The following is a 22,010-nucleotide window of genomic DNA, read 5'->3' as shown; positions in this document are numbered from 1 at the left end:
CTATCCGCAACTATGTTGAGGAATTTTCTGCCCTCATGCTTCAAATTACAAACATGAGTGAAGAAGATCTCCTCTTCAACTTCATCGACGGTCTCAAATCTTGGGTGGCTCAAGAACTCAAGCGTCGTGGAGTCCACGACATCTCCACCGCCCTGACCGTGGCAGAAACCTTAGAAGAATTTGAGTACCATAAGAGTGACAACTCTTCAAGGCCCAAATCTCCAAAGGATGATCACCGTAAGGGTGGGGGAGCGAAGGGGTTCAAGCCACAGTACAAAGACCGTGGAGACAAGCCTTCAACATCAAAGGAGGGCAAGAAGGACAACTCCAAAGATAAGAAGCCAAAGGATGCTTGCTTCCTTTGTAACGGACCACATTGGACTAGAGATTGTCCCAAGAGGAAGGCCCTCAACGCTATGTTGGAGGAGAAGGAAGTTCAAGAGAAGTCGCACCTGGGGTGTCTACAACTTCTCAACTCCTTAAAGGCAAGCACAAAGACAACCACTAAGGATAGGTCTTTGATGTTTGTGGAAGTGCTCGTTAATGGGAAGAAGAGTCACGCCATGGTCGACTCAGGAGCTTCTCATAACTTCATTAAGAAGGAAGAGGCCACACGGCTAGGAATTCCTCTTAAGAAGGGTCAAGGATGGCTGAAGACTGTGAATTCTGAAGCCAAACCCCTTGATGGCGTAGCTCACGAGGTGGAGCTACAACTTGGCACTTGGAGAGGCACGGTGAATTTCTCTGTCGCTCCCATGGATGACTTCAACGTCGTATTGGGGATGGAATTCTTGAGACAATTCAATGTAGTGTCTCTTCCCCACTACAACTCGGTGTGTATCTTGGAGGGCGGTCCATGCATGGTACCCACCGTGTCCAAGCCAAACACCACCCAGCTTCTATCCGCCATGCAATTCAAGAAAGGATGGAAGAAGGGCGAGGTGTCGTACTTGGCTTCTATGGAGGAAAATGAAGTGAAGATTTCCTCCCCTCCACCTAAGGAGATCCAAAAAGTCCTTAGTGACTATGAGGATGTCATGCCTCCAAAGTTGCCCAAGCAATTACCACCTAGGAGAGAGGTGGACCATCAGATTGAGTTGGAACCTGGCGCCAAGCCACCGGCCAAAGCACCTTATCGCATGACACCTCCAAAGTTTGAAGAACCAAGGAGGCAACTTAAGGAGATAATTGATGCCGGATTCATCCAACCCTCAAAGGCACCATGTGGGGCACCAGTGTTGTTCAAACGTGGGAACCAAAGGGGTCATTGTGGCAGTTTGAAGATCACATCCGAAGGTTCCATGAAGACACCGCGTCGAGGACATCGCGAAGCTTGGTGGGGGAGAATGTCACCACCTAGATTTTTCTAGAGAATTTCCTAACCTTCTAGATGCCTCCAAGTCTTTTGTAATCTTGTGGAATTGTGTAGAGTCATCTAGAAGGGGCGTTATAGATAATTTAGAGTAGTGTTCTAGAAAGGGCGTTATAGACAATTCTAGAGTAGGAATCTAGAAAGTTCTTCACCCTTGGATTGATGACAAGTGTCACAATCCTAACCATTCTTTGTACCAAGAGTTCCCTATAAATAGAGGGGCTCTCATTTGTGTAAATCATCAAGCAATAAGAGAAACAAGTTCTCTAGAGCATCTCTCTCTATCTTCTCTCTCTAGTTTGTTCTCTATTGTCTTGAGTCCTTTAGAAGGCTTACTTAGGAGCTTTGTGGGAGAGAAAGCCTCCTAAGGCCGCACGGGTTGAGTGAAGAAATTCTAAGTCCGTGACACTTTGCTGTTCTTCGTTCCTGTTTGGCGGTGGCGTGGGAAAGAGCCCCTCATGCACTCCAACAATTGCAACATTTTCTTCCCTCCCTCCTTCTCCCTGCCGCCAGACATTTCGTTCTTAGATTCGGTTAACGGGTATTGATCGATTCAACCGAATTATTTCGAAATTCAATCAGCACACTTCCGCTTCCTACCCGTTTCTATTCTGGTCGGTTAATTCGGGCCGGAAACTTCGGAAGCTTTTGATTGGTTCGGACGAGTGGTTAAAATGTGGCCCTATGGTTAGTCAGTTTGGGTCAAGCACACTTGCCTCCTACATTTGAAAAAAAAAAACAAAATAAAATCATTAGTTTTTTTATTTTCAATCTAAATAACAATTTTCCTTAAAAGTATTTTTCATATAAATGTTTTATAGAAACATATGTTCAAAATAACTTTCACAAAATTAAACTTCGTTCTTGACTATTTAAAAAAAAAAACACAATCCACGATTTTTATAATTAACACGGACTTTGCAACAAATTGATGACGTGGTCCGCTAAACCCTAGCATACATGTTAACGTGGCCGAGCTTGGTAAAAGGGAAAGCAGAGAGGGAAGGACAGCAAACACAGAGGATATGGCGGTTCCCGGAAGGCTCAACGGAATAATGGACGACGAAGAAAACGAAGACCATGCTCTGTTCGAAGAAGAGGGTCTGATCGAGCTTGACTCTGACACTCCTCCCCACCTCCGCGACCTCGCTGCCGCTTCTCAGCTTGGCGACCTCGACGCTCTCCGCCTCGCACTAGGTTCCATTCTTACTCTTTATCTTATTTTTCTTCATACCTTGTCTTTGGTGCTTTAGTTTTTCAGATTTGTTCGATTGTCCGGGATTGTTTTTTGGGTTAATCTTAGATAGCTTTCGAACTAAGCGTGAACTTTCGGGTACCATAAGTTCTATGTATAAGTAAAGAGCTGACATGGTTTTGCTTTTTGTCTACTTTTTCGTAAAGCTCTGGAAGCAGATAAAATAATTGCCCTTTTTTTTTTTATGTGTGTGTATGTTGTTTTGGGGGGGGGGGGGGGGGGGGGGGGGGGGGGGGGGAGGAGGTGGGGGTGGAGGGGGTGGGGAGGTTTTGACGAGACTTGTTTCAGGATTTTTGGCATATGTTTTTTTATTTAAATTGTAATTACCAAAAGTGTATTTTGAATTCTATGCACAATCTTTTGCAGTGTTTATACACTTAGCATAAATGGCGTCTACAGCCTAGCTCAAAGCATAAGCATGCTTTTGAATGAAGTAAAGTGCACGTTTCCAAAATTAATGTATAATAACAAAGAATCCATAAGATGCAATAAAAAGGGTTTAATATGCAAATAGCAAGCAAAATTTAATGAAAAATGCTTCATTCACAACAAGATTTCACAAAAGTAAACTCACAAATTAACGTGGCTTAATGTAATATGTCAGATTGTAAAGTTTGTTTTACCATAAAGTAGATCTAATGTACTATATCAAATCACGTCAGTTTATGAATTTATTTTTATGAGATCTTTTTATAGATCTCGAACTTCTCTTATTTAATTATATTTTGCTATGCTAAATATGCACATTGTTGATGACATGTCTCGCACACCTAGGATGGAGTTCCCTTCGCCATGACAGTTCAACCTGATAAGATAAGATGCCTGAACGAGGTTGGCCCCCTTTGGCCAAGGGAAGCCTTGATGCCAAGTCAATCAGGGGAAGGGGTATTTTACGACTATCTTTGGAAGTGGGTGATCGAACGTACCTTTGCTTCCTCTTCCCTTTCTACTTATATCCTCCCATTGACAGTCTGGTAGCTGTACTCCTCCTATGGCCTGACTGCCCCCATTTCCTAAGGGGCCATGCTGCCACATTTAATGCAGTAACCCCACTAGGTCTTTTGTATGCTCATCTTGGCACGGGCAGGTCTTCCGATTGTGTGTATCCGGACATTTAATGTGGTGTGGCTCTTAGTAAGCTTCCCCATTCAAGGGTGTGTCCACTCAGTGGGCCATTTAGTGCACTTTCCATGACCGAACCCACATTGGGTGAAGGGGACAGATCTCAGTCCCATTGGGGTTCAAATACTAAACTATGGGCAATGGGCTCTTGTGCGCCGGGCCTTCTCTATTTACTAGGCCAGACCTAGAGAATCGGCTAACTACGTCCTTCAGATCTTTATGGCGGTTTAGCCCTCACCAGTTGCCCCACAAATTCTTGTTGTGCATGCGCGATGAGAATTTCTTTTACCATGCCACCGTTAAGCTGATTTTTCCCAGGACCATACAGCTCCAATCAAGTGATAGCAGTAAATAAGTCATCCAAAGAGCTGAGGGAGGAAGTGAAGTCAGACACACAAAGGGAAATGGTGAAGTGACATAAAGCTGATATTCCTCACCAAAAAGGCCTCAATAAAGGGGGGTTTCCTACCCAAGGATCTGGGATCTAATCTGAGAGTCTTTTGGGCGATTCTGGCTGGATTACTCAGATGGCTTCTTCACACTCAACCCAAGAGACTCCAGAGATATTATCTTCTCTAGGCTCAAGTGGTCATTGACCCCCATTGTATTGTGAGATATGAGAGACTATAAGAGACTGTAAAATACGCCTATTGTAGTGGATTTTTCCTCCAAACACCCCATGGTCGTAGGCTCTATGGGGAACCATGTAAATCCGTGTATCTCTCTCTCTTATTTACCTTTTGTTTATTATTATTTGCTATGGATGAACGCTAGATTTGAGGTGTGCGAAACACGTCATCAACACGCATGATTGAATCAAAATATACCAAAAGGACCATGACCAAAAAGGCTCAAGATTGTAGATATTGACTTGTATGCTAACATAAGCAATTAAATATCAATCCATCTATAAAGTTAGCTTGGACTATTAAAGTGGGTTCAAAGTATATTTTCATCATATATGGCAACATGTGGCACCATAATATGTAAATGATCTCCAATATCAATTAAATACTTAAAGAGTATTTGTTTACATCATTTCCTTGGCCTTGAAGTAATATTTTATAATTTTTTAAAGTTAAAAAATTACCCTTTTCTATGGTTTATCCTCACACAAAAAGTGTGCTTTGTAAATGCACTACACTTTTGGTAAGCAAAGCACTTCACCTTGTTTCTTTGTGCTTATGCGTGCTTTTACTAACCCTTGCCAGTAATCAATCTTCTGGTAGCAATGCTTCTGGTTTCAGTTCCCAGGAGAAAGTAACCTAGTTTGTCTTCTTTTGTGTGCCTTCTTTTGTTCGGGGATGTGTGTGTGTTTTGGCTAGAATGACGATTAGTTAGATGTGAAACCACAGACTTGGTATTTTGAGATTTGTTGGATTTGATTGATTTGGTGTGGCTGGCAATCAATATTGGTGAGTGTAGAAGATATCTTTATGGGCTGAATTGCTATCATTATTTATGTTTTGCTTTTCACCAAGCAATTGTGGTGTTTGAGTATCCTGGTCTTTTATGCCTTATTTTCTTGGTCTTTAGCCCTTGAGTTTTGGATATGGGATCTGGGGTGATGGGTGTTAGGACTTGCTGAGACTGATTTTGCTAGAGAGGCAAAAAGTTTAACCACCAAGTTCGTTAGACATGTTGCACTGACAAGAATGACCTAAATGGTACAACTTGTGAAGGATGCACAGAGAAACTAGAAATGCATTGGCTGATTTTACATCAAAATGATTGCTTGCCAATGTCTTATGTATTTGTGTAGCGAACCCCAAATGTTCAGAATATTAAGGTTATATAGGTTGTTGACTTGATCATGTTTAGAAATCTGTGTTATGATCGCTTCCTTTGTCAAAGTTTAGGTCATTGAGGGAAGTTTGGTACATCAAATTCTGTCAACTTTTCATAGGATGTAGGTATTAAAATCCAAGCAAAGCAACCCACACATCCACTTTTCAGCTGTCTTCAAGTAACCATAGATCATGAATTCAGATTAAAGAGTTCACTCAATTCAGTTTCATACTTTCATTCCCACGAATGCTTTTTCTTTATAGTTAGCATTCCCAAAAATACTTGATGAATTAAAGTTCAAGAATACTTTATTAGCATCGGCAGGAAGATGGTCTCCAAAAAGGGCTTTGGGGAGAAGGATTTGAAATTTGGGTCCTTAAAATCCAAATTCTCTAGTTTTTTCTAAAAACGTTTTTCCTTGTTCTCCCAAAGTCCTACAATCCTATCCTTCCAAATAAGCCCTAGCTAGCTTAAGAGTCCTTAGTTGTTTCTGTCCTACATCATGCTGTCAAACTTTAAACTCTTTTCTTGTTTTAAACTTTAGAGTTTGATGGTTTAAAAGTTTGAACACCTTTTCTGTCTATTTTCTCTCTCTCGTTATGACTCTCCATCTTCCATCTCTGGTGCTTCTCGCCAGAGATGATCCTTTATCCTATTTCATTATCTTCTTTATTATTGTTTTTGCTTTTTCCTTCTTTTTTATCTAATCCTTGGTTCTGTTAGTTCTCTGGGGTGTTTGTGGTTTGTTTTGTGCGATGGGGTTGTATCGGAAGTTATTTATTGATCAGAAATTTTTTGAGTTGAGAAAAGAGAATGCTTGTTGGTGGAGGATTACTGAGTGTAGTCAGAGGGTCACTAAGTTCATTTCCATTGATGTTGATGCTGTGGTCTGGTTAGCTTGTGCTCTTGGAGATAATTTAGGGACTGTTGGGTCAAGTGAGTTTTGTAAAACTTGTAGGGGTGGGAATCAAGTTCTGGTTGTTCAAAGAGGTGTTAATAGACATGGCAGGTTTTTGTTTGTATCGGAGTTTGGTCATGAAAAAAGAAGGGGTTTCATTGTTGTTTTAAAAGGTGTGAAGGGAGAGGGGTGTTGGAGGTTTGGAGATTTGTTGAGAGAACTTGTCCCTTTTTCCCTTGTTCAGCTAGGGGTGGGTTCGGTCCGGTCCGGGGAGGTTTTGCGGACCGGACCGGACCTATTCTGTCTAGGATTTTCCCACCCTGGACCGGACCGAACTCTCTAAGGGTCGGGACGGTCTGGTCCCATTCGGTCCGGTCAGTCCATTCGGTTCACGGTTGACTTTTTTTTTTTTTTTTTAATCTTACGACATCTTGTTTAATACTTATGTAATTATATTGTGATATATTTAATATATAGATAGTATACTATTATATATATTAATATATATATATTAGTAATATGCTAATACTATTTGTCTATTAGTATATAGTAAATTAGTAATAGTTATTAACTTATTTGCTATAACTAATAATACACTAGTACTAATACTATAACTAAGAACTATATGTAATAATAGTAATACCATATATAATATACTGGTATTACTATATCTCTTCAAAAACCACACATTTATTAATACTCTATGTCATACTATATTAAATAATAGTAATACTCTTATTACTAATACTATATGTAGTTATAGTAAATACTATATTACTAATACTCTATGTAGTTATAGTGATTTAATACTAACATATTACATATTAAGTTAACTATACTAATACATTATAAATTTATACATATATGATATATTATAATTTATACCATAACTCTTATAATATGTTAATATATTAATATATACTAGTATTATATATTATAGTTAATAGTTATACATTAAATAGTATAATAATACATTGATACTAAATATATATAGTTATAGACTTATAATGATTTAGTTATTATGAATTTACAATTAGTATAACTATATAATAGCATTTGTATTAGACTATTAGTAATTTAGTATAGCTATATTATATTAGTAATATTAGTTATGTTGAATCAATCAGTTAGTATAACTATTTTCTACATTATTATTATTAATAATATTAGTATTAGTTATAACCATATAGTCTATATTAGACTTAAGAGTCTTAGACTATATAATAGACTAATAGTATTAGTAGAACTGTATAGCTATATATTAATACTAATTATAGTGAAAAGTATAACTATATAATAGTATTAATAGTAGACTGATAGTATAGTTATATATTAGTATTAGTTATATTGTTATAGTGATCTAGTATATTATAATTTATACTATAACTCTTATAATATGTTAATATATTAATACATAGTAGTACTATATATTATAGTTATACGTTAAAGAATATAATAATACATTCATACTAAATATATATAGTTATACTTATAGTGATTTAGCTATATATTAGTATTAGTATTACTTATAGTATTTAATATAACTATATAGTCTATATTAGTATAACTATAGTATATTATAATATTAGACTATTAGTATTATTTTTTTTAATACCATATTAGACTATTAGTATTAGTATAGATATTAGTATTAGTATATAATTATAAATATTAGTATTAGTAAAAAATTATATAATTAATTTATAAAATTATTTATATAAATTATATTTTTATTTTTTATTTTTTTTTTCATTTGGTCCGGTCCGGTCCGGGGTGGAAAACCCCTGGACCGGGACCGGACCGAAACTCCTTCGGTCCTCCCAAAATTGGACCAGACCCAATTCGGTCCAGTCCAAAAATGGCCAGTCCGGTCGGTTTGGCCGGTCCGGACTGGCTGATACTCACCCCTATGTTTAGCGAGAAAACAAAAGGGTACTTGTGAAGGTTGCTTCTATTCCAATTGTTGTAGAGAGTCGTAAGGGCACTTATGCTGAGGTAGTGAAGAAATCGCCGTTGTGTTTGGAGGAGAATAAGGTGGTTAGAGGTAAGACTGGTGAGAGGATTTCGTTGTTGGGAAAGTTGGTGCAGAAGTATATTCATCTTCTCAAAGGTGATGGTTCGAATTTTGTAGTTAGTTCATCAGGAGATGGAAAGAATTTTCCATTGAAGGCTATGTATGAGGCTTTGTTGGAAATGTAGTCGAATGTGGACTTGTTACTAAGTTGGGTTAAGGTGGGCCTAGGCCCGTTGGCTTTTGAGTGTAATTTTGCTGAGGATTCAGGTTTGGGCCTTAATGGGTTGGAGGATGGGTTGGTTATTGAGGAGACCGAGAGATATAAGGGGAAGACTGTGGTGGATGGGCCAGGTTTGGCCAAAAGCCCGATAAGGGCTTGGAAGGCTAAGTCGGTTTTTGGTATTTAAAGCATATCAGGTTTGGCATAGAATGGTGCCGCCTATTATTCCGATGAATGTGGTTGTGGCATAGACTTTGTCGCTAGTCTTAGGCAATCCTCTTGGTGATTCTCTGATCAAAGTTCTGTCGCTGGTGGTGGAGGAGGGTGTTTTAGAGGTTTGGGAGTAAAAAAATGATGTGTTTTTACATACGGAAGTTATGGAAGAAGGGGAGTTGGTTGAAAATAATGATGGGGGTTCTCTCAATCAAGTAGAATTGTTAATCCCTTTGAATCCTGTTGTACCTCCGAAGATTATTGGTTCTTTGTGCTTTGAGAAGCCTCTGGAAATGGTTGGGGGTCGTGTAGATATTCAAAATCTGGAAAGGGTAGGGTTCTTGTGGGAGATTTTGATGATTCTGTTGTGGTTTCGAAGGAAATACAACAGTTGGCTTGTTTTTCTGAGTCTGTGCAGCGGGATGGGTCCTTACAGATGGTGGTTAGAGAGGCCGAGGGTGATAAAGAGGCAGTCCTGTTCCTTTATGTACTATTCATCCAAATCAAAATTCCAGTTTATCTCCAGATTGGGTGTTTAAAAAAGTTGAAGAATTACAGGAGTTTTTGGGAATATCATGTGTAGGGTATGAAGAGCAAAGGCTCTTCTTATTGCAATTGAAGCTGTTAGATCCACTGCTGTGAAGTCAGCAGTGAAAAGGGATAGGGAGTTAAAGCGGTTAAAAAGTTCCATTAATTATAATTCTAAGGAGGGAAGTGTGGGGAGAGGTAGGTCGAAAGGGGGTCTTTGTTTTCTAATGAAGCCTAAAATTCTCTCTTGGAATGTAAGGGGGATCAACAATGTTAACAAACATCTTCGTATTAGATCTGTTCTTCGAAGTTGGAAAGTTGACATTGTTTGTCTTCAAGAGACGAGACAAAGCTGTGTTTCATAGATAGACATTATTCGTAGTTTGTGGGGCTGTTCTTTTGTGGGGTGGTGTTATTTAGCTTCTTTGGGTGCATCTGTTGGCGTGTTGTTGATGTGGTATAAGAGGGTGGTGGAGTTGGTAGAGGAGTGCATTGGGGATTACTTAGTGGCAGTTTCTTTCAAAATATTGAGGATGGGTGGAGGTGGGCTTGCACAGGAGTTTATGGGCCTAATTTAGACCATGATAGATGTTTTTTGTGGGAGGAATTGGTGGGTTTGTATTCTTTATGGGATTTACCTTGGTGTTGGTGTGGTGACTTTAATATTGTTCGGTTTCCTAGTGAGAGAGGGGGGGCTACATCGTCCACAGTTTTTATGGAGGATTTTTTGGAACTGATTTTTTGAGTTGAATCTTGTGGATCTCCCTTGAGTAAGGGGGGCTTATGCTTGGTCTATTAGTAGAGGGTGGTCAAGATTGGATAGATTCTTAGTTTCTTCTTCATGGGAGTCTCATTACCCGAACCTATGCCAAAAGAGGTTGGATCGTGTTTGTTCTGACCATTTCCCTATTTTGCTTTATTGTGGGGGTATTCATGGGGGTAAGCGCTATTTCAAGTTAGAGAATATGTGGCTTCAAGTTGATGGATCTGTGGAGAAGGTTAGGAGTTGGTGGTCCTCTTATTCTTTTTCTGGTTCTCCAAGCTTTATTGTGGCTGGTAAATTAAAAGCTCTTAAATCTGATTTTAAGAAGTGGAATGATGAAGTCTTTAGACATACGGAAGTGCAGAAAAATCTCCTTTGGGATGAATTTGCATGTGTTGGAGGAAGGGGCTATTAATGAGGATTCCTTCTTAAGGAAAAATGAGGTTGTGGCTGATATTGAGAAGGTTTTATTGTTGGAAGAAATTTCTTGTAGGCAAAAATCTAGAGCATTGTGGTTGAAGGAGGGGGATAAATGTACTAAATTTTTTCATAAGATGGCTAATTCACATAGGTGTAATAATGCCATTGAAGTCCTCCATTCAGGCTCTAATGTGTTACAAACACCTGAAGAGATTCAAGAGCATTTGTGAAGTTTTATGAAGAGCTTCTTGCTGAAACTGCTGAGTGGTGACCCAAGCTTGATGGTTTGAGCTTTGATGTACTTGACTCTGATGCTGTAAACTGGGTTGGAAAGGCCATTTGATGAAGAGGAGGTGCATCAAGTGGTGAAAGGTATGTGTAAAGATAAAGCTCTGGGTCCGGATGGATTTTCTATGGGTTTTTTTCAAGAATGTTGGGCTATAGTGAAAGATGAACTGATGCAGATTTTTAGGGATTTTAATGCTGGTTTTAAGTTTGAAAAATCCTTAAATGCTACTTTTATTGCTCTCATTATGAAGATTGTTGGTGCTTATGAGTTAAAAGATTTCCGTTCTATTAGTATAGTAGGAAGGATTTATAAATTTATTTCGAAGGTTTTAGCTAACCGTATGAGTATGGTGATAGATAAAATCATTTCAAAGCATCAAAATGCTTTGTTCGGGGTAGGCAAATTTTGGATGTTGTTTTAATTGCAAATGAGTGTCTGGACAGCCGCTTGAATGATGTTATACTGGTGGGGGTTCTTTGTAAGTTGGACATGGAAAAGGCATACAATCATGTATGTTGGGATTTTCTTTTCTATATGCTTAGAAGGTGTGGTTTTGGGGATAGGTGGTGTGGATGGATTAAACATTGTGTTACAACTGCCCGGTTTTCTGTTTTAGTGAATGGTATCTCTTGTGGTTTTTTTAAGTCTTCAAGGGGTTTGAGACAAGGGACTCCGTTATCCCCTTTTCTTTTTGTTATTGTTATGGAGGCTTTGAGTAGAATGACGGAAGCTGCTGTGAGGGGAGGTTTTCTTGGTGGTTTTTCTGTGGGAAACAATAGTAATGGTGTTCTTTCTATTTCTCACTTTTTGGGGATGATACTCTTATTTTTTCTGGTGCTGATGTGTCATATTCAAGCTTTAAGAGCTGTTCTGTTGTGTTTTGAAGCTGTTTGGGGCCTCAAGGTGAACTTGGGAAAGTCGGAATTGGTTCCGGTGGGTGAGGTGAGGAATGTCAACTCTTTTGTGGATTTGTTGGGTTGTAAAGTTGCTTCTCTTCCACTGAGATATCTTGGGCTTCCTGGGGGGCGTCCTTTAAAATTAGGAGTATTTGGGATGGGGTAATTGAGAAAGTTGAGAAAAGATTGTCGGGTTGGACACAGCTTTACTTATCGAAAGGAGGGAGGTTAACTCTTATCAAAAGCACCCTTTCCAATCTTCCCACATATTAACTTTCTTTATTTCCATTACCGGTGGGAGTGGCTAATCGGATTGAAAAATTATTTAGAGCTTTTTATGGGGTGGTTTAGGGGAGTAGAATAAATTTCATCTTGTGAATTGGAATAGGGTGATTTGTCCGATAGTGAATGGTGGCTTGGGGGTGAGAGATTTGAATCTTTTTAAAAAGGCATTATTGGGGAAGTGGTTGTGGAGGTATCATAAGGAAGGAGATGCTTTATGGAGAGAGGTGATTGACCGGAAATATGGGTGTAACTGGGGGGAGATGATGTTCTAAGGAGGGTAGGGGGTCTTATGGTGTTTGCCTTTGGAAATATATTAGAAAGGGGTGGAACATTTTTGAAAAACATATCAAGTTTGAAGTTGGAGTTGGTGATAGAATCCGGTTCTGGTTTGATGAGTGGTGTAGTGAGAGACCTCTTAATGCTGTTTCTCCTGTAGTTTTCAGTTTGGTTGGTAATCAGCAGGTTGCTGTTTCAGAGGTGTTGTGTCATGTCAATGGGGCTGTACATTGGAATGTTATTTTCACTAGAAATGCACAGGATTGGGAACTTGATGAGATTGCAGGTTTTTTGAGTTTTTTGTATTCCGTAAAGATAGATGCAAATGGGAGAGATCGGTTGCTGTGGAAACACTCGGGGAGCAATAAATTTTCTGTTTAGTCATTTTATAAGGTGTTGTCTGATCAACAACATGTCTTTTTTTTTCCGTGGAAGAGCATTTGGAAGGTTTGTGTGCCTTCTAAAGTTGCATTTTTTACTTGGACTGCTGCACTAGGGAACATATTGGCGATTGATAATCTGAGAAAGTGTGGCATGATTATTATGGAATGGTGTTTCATGTGTAAAAAGGATGGTGAATCGATTGATCATCGTTTTCTTCATTGTGAGATGGCTAGGGAGTTAAGGATTGGTATTCTTGGTAGCTTCGTGGCTGAGTTGGGTTATGCCTAAGAGGGTGGTGGAGGTTTTAGCCTGCTGGAACAGAAATCATAATAGCTCTTAATTGGATGCGGCTTGGAGAGGAACGATTGTGCTTATTGTGGTGTGTATGGACAGAGAGGAACGACAGATGTTTTAATAACAGGGAAAGAGCAGCAGGGGATATCTGGAATTTCTTTGTGTCTTCTCTTGTTCAGTGGTTTTCTGCTATTGTATTAAAGGGAGAGAGTATTCATGAGTTTTTGTTTTCTTTTCAGCTTTCTAGAATGTAAATTAGGTCTCATCTTGTATACTTCCTGTGTACATGGGTTCCGCTTAGTTTCATTCGTTTCAATAAAGTTTATTACTTACAAAAATTAAAAAAAAAAAAATCCAAATTCTCTGTTTGGATCATGTATTAAAAGTTGGACAAGGATTTTGCCCCAAATCTAGACCAGATCTTAACCCTTCAAAATCTTGGATTTCAAATTACATTAAATATAAAGAGATTTGAAATCTAAATCCAAATTCTAATCTAAATCTATTGAGCGAGGGGGGATGGCTGTTATTGAAACAAAAAAAAAAAAGTTAGGGTGAAGAAGAAAGAGAATTGAAATGGCCTTCTGTAATCTATATTTATGTTTTAGGTCATGCTGCATATTCTTGTAATATCTTAAATAAAAACAGTGTCCATGGTAACTTGGATATTGATGTTGTGATATTTATGAAATTATTACATTAGTCTGGACAATTATGTGGGGATGTTATTTTCAGCTTCTAAAAATTACACCATCACATGAAATTGGGCCTTCAAATGCCATGGAAAAGAGCATCATGGTTTTGCTTTTGTGTGGCAACCAAAAGCCCTGTTTGGAGGTCATTTCCCGCTGATGCTTTCTTAATCAATACAAATGCAGATAACTTGACTGGCAGCATTGATGAACCTGTGGAAGATGGGGACACAGCTCTCCATCTGGCCTGTCTCTATGGCCATTTCCACTGTGTTCAGGTCAGTTGGCTTATACTTCGTAACTTCTTGAAATCAATGTCTGTCAAAATGATAACAATAATAGTAAGTTCTGCATGCTTTTTTCCACACAGCTACTTTTGGAAAGAGGAGCTAACCTGGAAGCTAAAGATGAAGACGGTGCAATTCCTCTTCATGATGCTTGTGCAGGAGGTAGGCTAAACCACTTCCGAACTCTTTTATTACAATGATTTTTTTCCCAGAGATTCCATGATTTCTAATGCTCACATCTACGTTGCAGGATTCATGGAGATAGCCCAACTTCTTTTAAACACAGCAAATGACACTGAATCTGTAAAGAGGATGTTAGAATCAGTTGATGCGGAAGGTGATACTGTGAGTATTAATTGGAAGTCTCTACTTATCTACTTATCAAAAGAAGTTTTAATTGGAAGTCACTTATATATATATTTATATATATATAAAGTTGTAATTGGAAGTCACTTAAAAGTTTAAATTGGAAGTCTATCCATTTAACCAGCTGACAAAAACTTAGTTAAAAACTGTTGTATTCCTGTCTGCGTGACAGCAAAGGATGCGCACTGGGATTTCTCAGATTTCATTTTTTCATTTATTTATTTTTTAGATATAGAAAAAACCTTTTCTTTAATATACCTTATTTCAGTAATTATTGATCATTATTTTGACACTAATTTACAGCCACTCCACCATGCTGCAAGAGGTGAGCACGTTGATATTGTAAGGTTGTTACTGGCTTCTGGGGCTTCTCCTGCAATATCAAATACTTATGGAAAGGTTAGTATTTGAATGTATTTTGAAGTTGGTTTTTTCATTTTTCTTCATTTTCATGTTTAAATTTAGTAATAATTTTTGGACAGACCCCGAGTGACCTAGCTGATCCAGACACAGAAGCTAAGAGTGTATTGGAAGCTGCTGGTGGAGGTGCTGTGGCAAGCGAGTAGGCTTTACGATGTAGTTGCTGAAAACATAAATTATTTAATGCTGCGGCCACTGTTTTTCTGTCTCTGTGGTATAAGCAGCTAACACCAGATTTTGGATATCTTGATCAATCTCTGATTAGCATTGGTTCTTAACTCTGATAGATAAAGAGCTTATAGGTTTCCTATGATTGCAATTTTTCTCACATAGGTTTCTGTCCATAGATGGACCATATTTCCCTTGTCCCATGTAGCAGGCTAGCAGCTACCATTACGAAGATGTTTCCACTTGAAATTCAGCTCGAGTATTGGGCTGTGAGGAACACCATTTCTCTAAAATTAATTCTGCACGAAGGGAAAAAGGCCGTTTAGCTATGTTATTAATCATTCTATAATTTGTCATTGCTCATTCATGGTCAAAGTTTTGAATACAGTACCAGTTAAGGTATTCGAACAAAATGGCTTGATATCGGTACCGTTTTGGAATAGTTAATATATAAATAAATTATATATATAAATGTAAATATATATATAAATTATATTTCAAAATAATAGTCTATATATAAATAAATTATTTATAAATACATATATATTTATATATAAATTATAAATAGCTTGGTTTGAATTGAGGGTTAAAAAATGAGTTTGTAGTTTGAAAAAAAAAAAAAGTTGGAAATATCGGCCGGTACGGGTAGAAATATAGGTTGAAATATTGGTCGGTATAAGCTGAAATTTTGATCGGTATGAAATAAAGGTTTTATTTGTACTGGCTAATTCATAGAAACAAAATATTTCGACTGTACCAGTCGGTACGGTACAAAATTCAAAACGGTAGTCATGGTTGCTAATATACTACATTTTTCAATGATTTCATATCTCTACACTTAAAATATCTCGCGTCCGATTGGAGGATGACAAAATCTAGGATAGAGAATATAATTTATCAAAATCAATACCATATTGAACTCTTTGGCAATCCTCTACACATCTTCCACTGTCTTCATGGTATAGGTGAAGACATTGTAAAGTTACCGGGGCCATCCATAATACATCCAAATATAATGTTAGTTAAAGCAATGAGATTTAGTGGGATTAATCCTAAGTGAGATCCAAATTTTTGGATCAGTCAAGTTTCGAGCTATATATAAACATAGATAATTTTGATAACGAAAATTTTATGTACAGTCATTTTTATGTACTCTTTGCATATTTTATTAATGTGATTAGCTGTGTTTTTTCATGAGCCAAGCCTAATAAACCGGTAGGTTATATATTCGCCTGGGAAAAAATATGGAGTGATAGCTTTCACAAGATGAAGTACGTGGCAGGAACGCTCAGACCATAGAATTGTTGAAGAATGTGAAATTATGTTGTTTAAAAGTTTTTCAAAGAGCTATAATTATAATTCATTCGATATTACCTAACTCTTCTCAGTACGATACAGCCCAAAGAGTCCATTTAAGGCCAATTATATATGTCTAATGAATTATCTCTTTAGATTGTTAATTTATATTAATTTGATATTATTAGCAATTGACCCTTGAAAAATTTATTAACTACTGGTAATTATAAAGTAACTGAAATTTACGAAAGAAAAAGAATATATTAGGGGAGGATGAGATTTTGATTAGGGGGCCGAGCTAAGAAATGAGATGTAGCGGAATTAATTAGATTATGGGTTTGGTTGCAAATTATTGGGCGTTCATACCTGTAGGAATTTTGCCAAATTAACATGGTAAAGTGACATCCTATATAGATGCCATTCCAAGCAAGTGTCGCATAAGAATTTTTATTTTTACTTGGACCTTAGATGTCCAAAGGGATTTCCAATCCATTACATTTAAGAGTCCTTTTGTGCGAATGTAGACTGCTGGTCAGTCAAGTATCGTATATAATCCTCCTTTGATATTCAGGTTCCAAATTAGAGAGTTGTAGGGATGTGAATTTTTAAGATGTTATTGCTTTATCTCTATAAAGGCATTGCCTATTTTTGCTTTATATTATGTGTTATGTCATTAGTTTAGGCCTATGCTTTTGGGAGGGACGGTCTATACCTCACACAACAGCCCCTCTAAGGAAAGGTGGAGTGAGAGCACTCTGTGGAGTGGAGTGCGCCATCTCCTTGGTTTCTTCTCACTCCTTGGGTTCTCACCTCTCCTTTGGGCTCTTGGCTATCTTCCATTTGCTTTCCAGTCAATCGCGTTTCTGGTGGGGGCTAGTATTCAGCAACAGTATTTCATTCCTTTACATTTCCTCTATTTGGTTCTTGAGCTTGTGACAATCCTCAATATTATGACTACGAGTTATGGTAGGTATAGCAGCCATCAGACCTTTATGCGCCTACGCCTTTTCCATTGCCTATACTGGCTTGCGCTTTACCAATGCTTGTACATTCATGCTAGAATGCACTAATCTTGTGTTCTAGGTGAAGGTGTTCGAACCCTAACCTCGCCTTCACCCATCTTCCCCTTCCCTCCTTAGTCCATTGGTCACTTTCAGCTCCTGGTGCCATCCTTCCCCTCTTCTTTGCAACGTCTAGCTCTGCCTTCCATAAATCAATCAATGTTTTTAGTATATCTTCAGCATTGACAAAGTCGTTTGGTCAAAACATGAACTCTCATGTAGTCACTGATGTCTTATTTAGCCAGTTCCAACATGAAAGGACTCTTGGGCCATAAGCCACCCAGAAGGGCAGGAAACGTTATCTGCTCATCCTGATTGTCTGTTGTCAACCCCTCCTCATTGAACAAAGCCACGTACTCTTTTAGGCTTTCATATTCTCACTACTCTTTTATGAGGAGGTAGGTAGCCAACCACCTCCTATTCCTGCTAGGCATGAATTATGTGAGCAATTGCTGATTGAGCTCCTCACAACGCGTGATTGATTTGGTTTGTAGAATCCCAAACCACCTTCTAGTTGTGCCTTTAAGGTTCAAGGGGAAGGCTTGGCCTACTATTTTTCTTATAAATCCGTATAGGGTCAAATGGGCCTTGAAAGTCTCTACATGTTATATTGGCTTCTAATAACTATCATAGAAGCCCATTTGCAAAACCTTAAACCCATTATAGAGGTGGATCATCATTATCTTCTTATTACAAGGTGGGGGTGCTTCTACCTTAAAGCACATTTCTGCCTCTAGGGCTTTTCTATCAACCCACCTTGCCACCAAGCCCGATGCTCTCAATGTCTCCTCCCACACAATGCCTAGCCTTAAGTACTACCCATTGACACCAAGTAAGGCCCCTTACCACTGCACGTTACACATGTTTTTCCACACAATAGGTAGTCCAGAGGACACTCGATTGATCCAACCACCGTAGTTGTGATTTGAACCACTTTCTGTCCTTTACAGTCGCCTAGCACAACCTTAGATCACTGTGATTGATGACAAGCAGAAAGGAACAAAGATTTTACAAAACCATAATTGAGAAAATACAATCAGCCCTACGCAAATTGTAGCAGTGCCTCCTCTCGCTTCCTCGTGGTGTCGTCTTGGTTAGATGACATCTGTTTCTAAGTTAGAAGCTTGCCGAATTGGTTTATATTTTTTCTATGGGCAATATCATGTTCTAAATAAGAGCCTAAGTTTTGGTGGTTTGGTCTAGCTTCAAACCCTGTGACGCCCCTAAGTCACTACTTGGGAGGGAATGGAGACTTAGAGTGTCAGGACATGCAATACAATATTGCATACCCATGTTCATGACAGTTAATATGCAATGCATTTTAGTATGCAATAAGTAGTATCCAATAATCGCAACGGAAATAATAATGATAAAAATAATTGATGCTAGAATGAACTAAACATCCCAATGATTTATAAACCATAAATAGATATTTCCTCACTTAAGAGGTCCACTTGAGTTCAACAAAATGTGGGAGATAGAATCTCCATAAAACAGAATCTACATAATCAGACTAACTCTCGCATCCAGTTTATAGCATATAGAACCATTGCTACAAAAGTTAAAATCAAGTCCAGCCTCTTCTCCAAATCAAGCTCCTCCACAACCATCTGAAGCCAAAAGTTCATCTTGTTCGTTGAATGCTGGTTCTAACACAACTTCTACCATTCCAAGGGGAATGGTAATGGGTTCACAAGGTTGAGATTTACTTGAAATTTTAGTAAGTTAAATAACAACTTGCATAGAGATAATATATGCATGATTAATGATAAACATGAGATGCATGCTATGCAGAAAAAACTATATTTGTTTCCCATCCAGATTTCTCAATATTTTTCACAAAAACTTTAATTCGCATTCTCTTTCATAGAACACTTTTTTCACTTCCTCATTTAAAAAACATGACATTTTGAAAGAGAATATTTCATACTTCATCACTGCTTTCAAAAACATAACATTTCATCATTATTAAAGTCATTATTAACATAACATAGCGTATGATATCGTCACAACTCCCCATTATGCATTGTGAGTACCAGCTGGTAATCGTAGTACAACTCATATTGACACTACGTCTTTGTCTGCAGACATCGTAATGCATTACTCATAACATTTCATCATAACATAACATCATAACGTATGTACCTACTAGTATTATGATTCATAAATGACTTCGCTCTAGCATTTTTTTAAAAGAATCCATTCGAAGCCCATTGATAGTTTTTTGTCAACCCAGGGGTTATCTCTCCATTTTTGCTCACTCTAGAGTAGACAGATGAGTATCACTAAGATAATTCCCCATTCTAGCCTTTGGGGTGGTTACAAAATTTATTTTCATGCAATGCTTGAAAAATGTGTTTCATGACATGTACAAATGTAGCAAGTTTCATGTAAAAATGACATTTATATGCAATATGCTAAAAATGATGAAAGTTTCACATGTCATGTAAGCAAATAATCAAATAATGTATCATATAATATTTCACGCTAAAATGACATTTATAATATGAATGTGGAATTTATACAAGAATAATAAATAAATTATCTAAGAGTAAGTTAGAAGCTAACTTACAAACTTTCCAGGTGTTAGAAAATTGGTGCAACTATAAATAGAGGTATCTTAAGTTAGGGATTGCATAAATAGGAAGATTTTCATAACAAAAAGTATATATTGTATTTACAAAATTGCCCCTGTACTTTCTCCAAATTGCCACTTAGGCCTTAAATTTTTACTATTTGTAATTGGGCCCCAAAGTTCACCAAAATTCACAAGGCAAATATTTTATATGTTCTAAATCCATATATAAAATTAGAATTTCAAAAATCAAACATTTACCATGTCAAAATCATCCAACCTGTGGCATGGAATTTGTTGACCATTTTGTGATTGCAAACCTATAGCTTTTATGCATGCATGTGTGATCCAATTCCATTAAACATAAATTCATAAAACTGATCTTGGAACATGTTTACAACTTAGAATAATGTCACACAAGTTCATCCCAACAAGCATTGAATAAAACCAAATCATCTAAAAACTTCAAACCATGTGTTTGCATGATATTTCTAGCTTCTCTTTGTCAATTCAAGTTTCAAAGCCTAAAGAAATCATGCATTTCATTGCCTAACATAATGATAATTGGTTCCTAAAAGTTCATAAGGCTATACTTGAGGAAATAGAACATGTATGCCAAGATCATTCTCATACAAGTGCAAACCAAATACTTAGATGATCAACACAATATATGGATTTATAAACCTATTATGACATGATATTTTCCTCAAGTTTAAACCTTTAATAAATCTCTGACATTATTAAAACATATAAAATTATATCAAGACATGTCATGGCTAAAATTTCATCCCAAAACAAATTATTCAATCAAAACTCTAAATCTAAACTGAAATGCATCTCTTCGAGCTAAACCTCATATAACTCAATCAAAACTTCATTCCCATGCCATAAATCAAAGTCTAACATGTTAATCTAACACCCAACAAGAGATAATGCAAGACCACTCACCAAAATTCGTGGCCCTTGAGCTCTGAAAACTCAACTCACTCTAAGACCTCACTCAAGCTAATTGGTTTCAACCCTTTCTCACACTTTGTATGCTTTGCTCTCAAGAACACCAAAGGAAAGCTATATAGAGTTGTGTGAATAAGTGAGAGATGAGGGAAGATATTTATAGGACTCAATAGAGGGTGAGAGGTAAGGGGCGTTGGTCTTGGATGAAGCGAAGTGTTGTGAGTGGTGGAGTGTTGAGCGTTGCCATGGCTTGGTCAGCTAAATAATGACCTAAATCTTCATGATTTAACCTTGGAAAGAAGGTAGACGAAGGCCATAGGTGGGCTGCATTGGTGTAGACACTATTAAAAAAAAAAAAGGGACAAAAAAATAAAAAAAAAAATCAAAAGAGAAATACATAATGGAGGCCAATGATTTGGGTTCCAAGTTTTGTCCAGATTTTGATAATCTTTTGTCCTATTTCCTTGGTCTTAATTGGAGGCATTATGATCATCATTTGAAGTCTTTTTCAGGTGAGGAAGAGAGACATGAGTGGCTTCCAAGTAATCATGCTTGGGGAAAAGAAAAGGGTTGAAATGGATGATGGTTCAACCGAGTGGTCTCAAGTGTGCCTCTCTTTGTGCCAATCAGTTGGGTTGCCTTGGGGAGGTAATTGGTCAAGCAAGTACTTGAGTGCTTTGAAGCACTTCCAAGGGACAAAAGACAAGGGTGGTGGTTTGGGGAAGTGAGGCAAATATGTGCAGAAAATTCATGAAAGATGAAGGTGCAGCCGATTTCAATTCAACTACACTTCTTATAGGAAATAGTTGGGTTTTTGGTTTGGCTTGTGAAATTGTTTTTGGCCAAATCTTAGGTATGATTTTAGGGTACATCATGAAGGTTGAGTAATGTAGAAAAAGTTTTGAAAAATTTGTGGAGAGGGCATGGCTTTGGTAGCTTGTTGAAGGGGTTGCATGGTTTTTGCACTAAGTAACGGATTGGTGGGTTGTGGTGGTAATGACATGTCTTTAATTCAAGTGACATAAGTTAGGTTAGTTCTAACTTTCAAGAGTTTTCTAAGAGTGATGTAAAATAAGTGGATAAAATAAAATTTTCAGATTTGGAATTATGAAGTCAAGAAAACTATGAAAAATCATGATGTTTGGGTTATTATTCATGGGTGAGAAGAAGAGTG

At 37.6% G+C, this 22,010-nt stretch overlaps 1 protein-coding gene across 1 annotated transcript; it reads left to right on the top strand.

Annotated features, from left to right (window-relative positions):
• The first annotated feature begins 2,318 nt into the window (after window positions 1-2,318).
• LOC122279751 (poly [ADP-ribose] polymerase tankyrase-1) lies at window positions 2,319-15,110 on the top strand. The gene is made up of 6 exons (XM_043090558.1): window positions 2,319-2,569; window positions 13,896-13,987; window positions 14,080-14,158; window positions 14,247-14,341; window positions 14,666-14,761; window positions 14,845-15,110. The coding sequence occupies exons 1-6, from the start codon at window positions 2,398-2,400 to the stop codon at window positions 14,926-14,928; spliced, it is 618 nt and encodes a 205-aa protein (XP_042946492.1). The 5' UTR covers window positions 2,319-2,397; the 3' UTR covers window positions 14,929-15,110.
• The last annotated feature ends 6,900 nt before the right edge of the window (window positions 15,111-22,010 follow it).

This window comes from Carya illinoinensis, chromosome 10 (assembly GCF_018687715.1).
Source record: "Carya illinoinensis cultivar Pawnee chromosome 10, C.illinoinensisPawnee_v1, whole genome shotgun sequence".
Classification (NCBI taxonomy): domain Eukaryota; kingdom Viridiplantae; phylum Streptophyta; class Magnoliopsida; order Fagales; family Juglandaceae; genus Carya; species Carya illinoinensis.
The sequence above is the reverse complement of the archived record's forward strand: the minus strand, read 5'-3'. Positions and strand labels throughout refer to the sequence as shown.